Source organism: Microcaecilia unicolor, chromosome 6 (genome assembly GCF_901765095.1).
Source record: "Microcaecilia unicolor chromosome 6, aMicUni1.1, whole genome shotgun sequence".
NCBI lineage: Eukaryota > Metazoa > Chordata > Amphibia > Gymnophiona > Siphonopidae > Microcaecilia > Microcaecilia unicolor.
In genome coordinates, this window is record NC_044036.1 from 51,796,553 (window position 1) to 51,804,406 (window position 7,854).

The 7,854-nt window shown below is 43.6% G+C and overlaps 1 protein-coding gene across 1 annotated transcript in view; it reads right to left on the reverse strand.

Annotated features, from left to right (window-relative positions):
- Positions 1-6,798, reverse strand: part of SLC44A5 (solute carrier family 44 member 5) — a 313,926-nt gene extending 307,128 nt beyond the window's left edge. The window contains exon 1 of the mRNA XM_030205808.1: positions 6,557-6,798. Within this exon, the coding sequence (XP_030061668.1) occupies positions 6,557-6,593 (37 nt within the window). The 5' untranslated portion in view covers positions 6,594-6,798. The remainder of the gene's footprint in view (positions 1-6,556) is intronic.
- Positions 6,799-7,854: the final 1,056 nt, after the last annotated feature.

A 7,854-nucleotide genomic window follows, 5' to 3' on the forward strand; every position in this document is an offset into this window, starting at 1 on the left:
ATAGTTCATGAAAAGACAGGCACCAGTTCAGTAATAATGTCTCCATTACAACAGCAGGTACACATCAAAATGGTGGTGTAATGGCAGATATGTGTGTAAGTACCAGGGATGTAGCTACGGAGGGGCCACGGGGGCCTGGGCCCCCGCAAATTTTGTCCGGGCCCCTAGTCTGGCTGGCGGGGGCCCCAACTCCCGCCAGCCAAAGCCTTCTTCAGCGCCGGTCTCTGGCGCAGCCGTGTTCGCTGCCTGCCCCCCCCCCCCCCCCCAATGCATGCACAGGAGGAGCAAGAAGAAAGAACAGCAGGGGGCAGGCAGCGAACAAAACTGCACCGGAGACCGGCGCTGAAGAAGGCTTCAGCTGGCGGGGGTTGGGGATCCCCTCAGCCAAGCTGAAAAGCCCTAGCCTCCTTAGTCTTTCTTCATAGGGAAGTTGTCCCATCCCCGCTATCATTTTAGTCTCCCTTTGCTGCACCTTTTCCAATTGTACACAATGCTCGAATTAACCCTCCTGCTCTTTATTATATTGGCCTCACATTCAGTAGCAGAAAAGCATCTTCAACATTCCCACTCATTCAGGGGTCTTTTTACTAAGGTGCACTGAAAAATGGCCTGCGGTAGTGTAGGCACCTACTTTGGGCACGCACAGAATCATTTTTCAGCACACCTGCAAAAAAAATGCCTTTTTAAAAATTTTTGTCGAAAATGGACATGCAGCAAAATTAAAATTGCCGTGTATCCATTTTGGGTCTGAAATCTTACTGACAGCCACTGATCTAGCAGTAAAGTCTCATGCAGTAACTGGGCGGTAATGACCTATGTGCGTCAAATGCCATTTGGCACACATCCGATACGTGCATCCGCAAATTTGTTTTTTGGACGCTCGTATCGGACGCGTGCCAAAAATGAAATTACTGCAAGAGCCACACACGTTAGCCGGGCGGTAACTCCATTTTGGTGCGTGTTGAGCATGCGTAGACGCTTACGCGGCTTAGTAAAAGTGCCGCTCAGTGCTCCAACCACAACACTGTACCTTCACTGAAAATGAGCACTGATCAAAAGGCTTAAAAGTGAAAATAAATTACAAGAGACATGTTGTTCATCACCTTCTAATGGCACTTGACAATTCATAACTACCTTTTCCAATTGAAGACCAAATTATGATGTAGTCTTATTCATGTTTTTAACATACATCTATAGATAACAGACCACTGAGGACAATTACTGGGTCTGTATCATACAAGATCCTTCGTACCTGTATTGAATAGAGAAAGGTTATTGTTGAATAGGTGGTGTGAATCTTCTTTCATGACTGGAAACTTTAAAAGCCATGTTAATTTGGTACAATAACACTGACAGAGGCAGATGTGGCACCGTATTGACTAGCCAATGTATTGGGACAAGAGCTTTCAAGGACTGGAGTCCCTTCATCATATGCATGAAGTGAAATTCAGGACACGGGGATATATTCATGAAAAGGTATGGGGGAGGAGGAGGAGAGAAAGCGATCCACAGATAAAGTATATAACAGCGTGTGTCTAGTTATAAAATTGCCCTGCTGAAGGGTAATTTTAGAAGAGGGTGCAGGGCAAGAAAATGGAGATATAATGGCTGCACAGTTCAGTTGAACTAATACAGTCATTATCTCTCCTTTTCCGTTCCCTGACCTGTACTTTTTCAAGTATTAAAAAAGTACAGGTCAGAGAACGGAAAAGGAGAGATAATAACTGTATTAGTTCAACTGAACTGTGCAGCCATTATATCTCCATTTTCTTGCCCTGCACCCTCTTCTAAAATTACCCTTCAGCATGGCAATTTTATAACTGGGCACACGCTGTTATATGCATTTTGCGGGTTTAAGTGGTGCCTTAACTGGCATTTAAGCATTCAAGTGCATGATGCACTATTTTATAAGGGAGGACACATTTATTTATTTATTTAAAATCTTCTATTCCGCTCTATCTAAAGTTCTCAGCAGATTACTTAATCACATACATAACTTAAAAGCAAACTAAACATTCAAACAACATCACAATAATATCTTAAAAATCAAAATCCTAAAACAGATACTACATCATCGCTCATGGACCCAACTGTAGGCCTGCATAAATAACAATGTCTTAAGCTCTTTTTTAAATTCTTTGAAATTTCCTTATTTACACTGACAACTTATTCCAGTAAACTGGACCAGCAAAATTAAAAAAAAAATCTTATTTCTATACTCTTCAGAGCGTATAACATAATGAGATGGAATATCTAGTAGTTTCTGAGTTGCTGATCTCAACGATCGATTTGGTTGGTATATATGAAGCCTTGTTGCAAATATCTCTGAGACTTGTGTAAAAAATCAAGCAACTTTGAAATGGACCCTGTACTCAATAGGTAACCAATGCAAGCTTTTCAATATTGGTGTAATATGCTCAAACCTAGCAGTACCTGTCAAGACCCTGACATCAGAATTTTGTGCTATTTGTAAAGCTTTGAGTCCTCTGAAGCCCCAATAACAAAACAGTTGCATAGTCAAAACATGAAGTAATTAAACTCTGTACAACCATTCTAAAATATGGTTTCAACAAATTCTTCAACTTTCTCACCAAACGCAGCTTCAATTACACATCTCTAATAATCTTAGAAACATGTACTTTCATTGTTAAACCATCATCAAGCATCACACCTAAATCTCTCAACATTCAAACAACGGGAATAAATTTGTTTTCATGATGAAACATTGTAGGGTTATCAAGTGAATCATATGTTGTCAACAACAAAATCTAAGTCTTATTAATGTTTAATTTCAGACTATTTGCAGACATCCAACAGTTAATAGACTGCATTATCAACCTCAATCTTGCAAATGTATCTCCAACACTTTTTTTCCAATGGAATTACAAACTGTATATCATCTGCATATAGTCTAAATTGTACACCAAAAAAATTGAGCAACCTACAGAGAGGGGTAACTGCAAGGGAGGTATGGGTAGGATACCTTCTACAAAAGGGGTGCTCAAGCTCAGTCCTCGAGGGCAGCAACCCAGTCGGGTTTTCAGGATTTCCACAATGAATATGCAGGATCTATCTGCATACAATGGAGGCGGTACATGCAAATAGATCTCATACATATTCATTGGGGAAATCCTGAAAACCCAACTGGGTTGTGATCTTTGAGGACCTGTTCTAGAGTACTACAAGTTGCATGTACTGCGTGGCGTACTTAGGAGTCCTTTTAACAAGCTGGGATAAAAAGGACCCTGCGGCAAATGGTACATGCCGGAGCTGGAACTACCACTGGTGCCCCCATGTTCGGCCGGCAACAGTTCCAGATTACTATGCATTAAGCCCATGCTGGGCTTACCACCGCTCTGTAAAAGGGCCCCTTCAGCTTGCCTACTTAAAACAGCCATAGACCTGGCATAAGTGGGCACACCTAAATGTAGGCGTATCAATTTTGACTTATGATAGTATTCTATCAGGGAATCTTGGCGCCAAGAAGCTGCTCTAGAATTGGCACTCAGCATGCAGCATCGAGGCACCAACTTACAGAGCTTTCTACCTTTTCTAGAAATTGATTACCACTTGTATGCAGATCTAATAAGAGTAACACTAGATATCTGAAATCACGAAAAGAAAATGAGACTCAACTTGCACACACGGGCAAGATAATTTTATACGATTCGCTAAGTATTTTATCCCATAAATACAAAATGAGAAATACCCTGAATCTCAGATAGGATTTCAGTTTAACATTTATAAAAGATCAAGTGCAAAAATATGCTGCACTGGAATGCTAAACTGAGTAATGAAAGCACTTACAGATTTCAGAAAAACAATGAAAGTCTGTGTAGAAACGAAGCTGCGCCTCAGCCTCAGTCAATGGTGAGTTTCGATACAGTCATTCCAGGTCACCAACCCAGAATCTTTCTTTGTCAGCCTGGAGCCTTCTAGAACTTCCTCTGCTCCCTCCACTGCAGCTGAAGTGGAAAGTGAAATCCCCCCCTCCCCAGCCCTGACCCGGTACTGTTTTTTTTTTTTTTTCATTTCCAGAAAATTACCAATCACTTCAGCTGATTACCAATGACTTTGAAATTGGCAGGAAAATATTTTCTTCTTAACAAAAAGGACACACTGAAAACCTTCCAAGTCATGCCAATGTACACAATTTTGGAAGACAATCCTCAAAGATAGAAAAAAAATAAATAAAAGTTTTCAGAGTTGATGAACTGCTTAAAAATAAGGAGGAGGAAGCCAATATTTTAAGGAGAGATCTGCCACAAATGGTGGAGGAATGCTCGATCCCCATGATTGTGGAGCACACAAACCAAAGAGTGGGTAGATAGACTCTTCCAAAAGGCACATGGGAGATGCAATAATTCTTATGTGTGAGAATTAATTGAAAATACACCAAAAGACTCAACACAGCAGCTGTGTTTCGGCACGTATGCCCCTGCCTCAGGAGTCTGAAAATAATGGTGTACAATAGGGTAGATTGTGCACCCAATGTTATACACAGGAAAACAAGAAATATTTCTGAGTAACAATTTACTTCAGTACAACACAGTTCAATGTCCCAGTCATGAAAGGCATACGATTCTGGAGAAAATCATATAAAGTGACCGTCGGAATATACCAAGGGATTTTATGTGTTCTATGGTCATAGGGATCGAGCGTTCCTTCACCTTTCATGGTTGATCTCTCCTGTCCGCTTTCGGTACCATGGTCAATATTTTAAAACTGTGGAATTCGTACATTTGAAGCCCAGTTTTGCATAGGCTATCTAGATAGGAACTGAAACATCCATGATGGGGCATGTTCAATTCCCAAGTATTTTATCAAAGGCAGATGAAAACAGATCCTTTTGTGAAATACATATAAGAATGACATAACATTTATTTACTTTTTAGAAACACATTTAGGGGGTTAGTTAAAGTGCAGTAGAAACCGGGCTTTAATTTACTAATGGGAGTCACTAACCTACAGTATCTCAATACCAGAGAATAGTGACTCCTGTAGTACATGAATAATGTAGCTTGTGATCAACCTCATAGGCTGCACTATTCATACTGCCTGGGAGCATCGGGGTGCCAACCCCCGGTCTGATACTCCTGGGCCACATCTCCACATTCCCATCCTCCCAACAACACACACACACATACACATAGCACAATCTACACTGCTTTTGGCAATACTCCGTACAAAATCCCGGGGAGATGAGGTAAGCTCTCCAAAACTCATTCTACAGAGCCCCACCTCATCACTGTTTCTCCTCCAACCACCGAACAACCCACACTTCTTATGCTCTACAAAACAGAACCTACACACTGTTCCCTAAACATTTGCATACTGTCTATTCAGTCCCCACCACTTCAAAGAACGTCTCTCCTCGGTCCACACGGTACAGCACATCACCCCCCAGTTCTTTCAACTAAACAACAAGATCTGCCCCCCAACTCACCTCTACCAGCATCCTGCCACTGTTGCCAATGGAATCCATGGGCACTAGGACCCCGTACTGTCCACTTCAGCTCCTCTGCACACAGACTTCACACACCCACTTCTCACATCCCCATTTCAGGCCTGCACTGCACCATGTACACACTATTTATGAACCCACTCTCTCCCCACTTCTGATACAGTCTTATTACCCCAGCATGGTAATACACGCAATGTACAGCACCAGACAAACACAACTGACCCCCTACCCAACAACATCCATCCACATATGGGGAACTGCTAATTCCCCCAGCACTGCCTTCCTTCCTATACTGCTTCCTCACCCCTTCCCTAACAGACACCTTCCACTACTCCATACAGCCCATAGGCCACAGTACACTGCAGCTCCAACTTTTATGTCTGACACGGGGGATACATAACTCATCAGAAACCCAAACACAAGGGCACATAATTTATAATGCATCTAGCACCTTCCCCTACCCCAGCAAGGCAGCCAGAATGTTACAGGCTATGAAGAGAGCTCCTTCCCTTTAGAAAGAAGATGTACTAGAACATCACAGGCACCAGGAAATTTCCCCAGAAATACTCAACTTTTAAGTCTCTCCTAGTACCCACAGAGATAAAGCACAGAAGAATGGTCATGGTGGAAACGACTAATCAAGAAACTGGAATGAAGAATCATTGGGAAAGATGCTGCACACTGATAAAAGGATGTGGAGCGTGGTGAACACTAGAGAAAAAGCATAAATTGAAAGAATGCAGAGATTTCCAAAACCAGATGAAGATACAGGGCTCCAGGAAGGACTTAGGCAAGGAGAAAGATGCAAAGAAGGGGACGAATGCGGCACCAGAAAAAAGGATGAAAGACCCGGGGGAGGCTACATGAGGAAAAGGATGCGGGACTGGAGGAAAGATGCGCAGTCGAGTGTCAGCTGCCAAGAAAGAAACAGGGCAACTCTTGCTTACTTGGTACAGAGGCACAAAAAGGTAAACAAGCAATCCGGGAGCAAAAACGCAAAGGGGAGCCGAGCAGGTTGCAGGCGAGATTCTGCGCAGTTTCCCTAGACAAGCAAACGCAACCCACCACCTTGGCCATCACACCGGGACTTACCGTATGCAGTGGCTGCAGCTTCTCCCCGCTTGGCCATCCTAGATCAGCGCGGAGCAGCTCCAGGTGCTGCCAGCTGTGGCTGCCGGTGCCCAGGCTGCTGCCCACCTCCGCTGCCCAGGCTGCTGCTCTCCGTGCTCTGCGCAGGGCTTCCTTTGTTGCGGTGATGGCATGTGAAGCAGCGGCGGCAGCGGAGCCCGAAGCGCGGCACGGTGTGTTGGTACAACAGGGGCGTCGGCGCTGCTTCCGTTCTCCCTGAGCGCTCGATTCGATCCGCTGCCCCTTGTTCAGCCTGGGCAGCTCAGGCTAAAGTCGGCGCCGGAAGCGCTCCCCCTAGCGGCCGGCCAAGGCGAAGAGCAAAACAATATGAACACATTGGCGAGCAAGTGGCTAAAATATGCGAATAACCTCTTAGGCTGTAAATTGTCCAAAATAAGTGTACAGTTCCACATCTCTTGAACATTTTGTTTTGCCTTAACGAGCCTGTCTTTGCAAAGACCATTCGGCCATATATCTGATTGGCATGATGGAAGCATGTTCCTATATATTTCATTATAACCTCCTCAGTGCTACACCTGCCAGATCAAATACATTGGACAGAGTCCCCGTTGTGCACCGCAGAATAATAATGCTCCAGCAATCACAACATCTACACTAGATCCACATTTTGATACCTCCGAGTAAGTCAGTCTGTTCTCTTGAGAGGGCAAAGGGGCCAGATTATATAACAGATTGCCATGGTGGTAATTTTATGAATTTTTTGTACATGTACATAAGATAAAAAGGCCACTTATTAAATTCCTTCCCCCCCCCCCCCCACCTCACACACACACCCCTTAGAAGTATGTGCTAGTTTCACATTTGGGGGAGGGAGGGAGGGGAACAGCAACCATTGGGGTAATTGAGGAAGTGATTTGCCTTAATCCCTCTCAACTGGCAGCTGCTTAATCAGAGCACCTTTCTGTAAACTTTTCTGGATGTGCCGAGTAAAAAGTCTAAATAACAACGTCCATCTTATTGGACATAGATCCCCCTTCCTCTTCTGAAATTGAAGTTGGACGTCCATATTGTGGCCCTTCCCTAGTCCCACCCAGATCACTCCCTCCTGTCATAAGGATGTACTACAGTTTTAGACGTCCAGATCCTGGCTTTATAAAGTTGGGATTTGGACATCAATGCTATATGGATGTCTAAATGTAAGTTTTCAGATGTCCAAAAACATGAATAAAGCTTCTAAAATAAGGGCTATTGGTGACCTGTTGTAAAATACTCTCATATGAGATGTTCTGCTTCATTCAAAA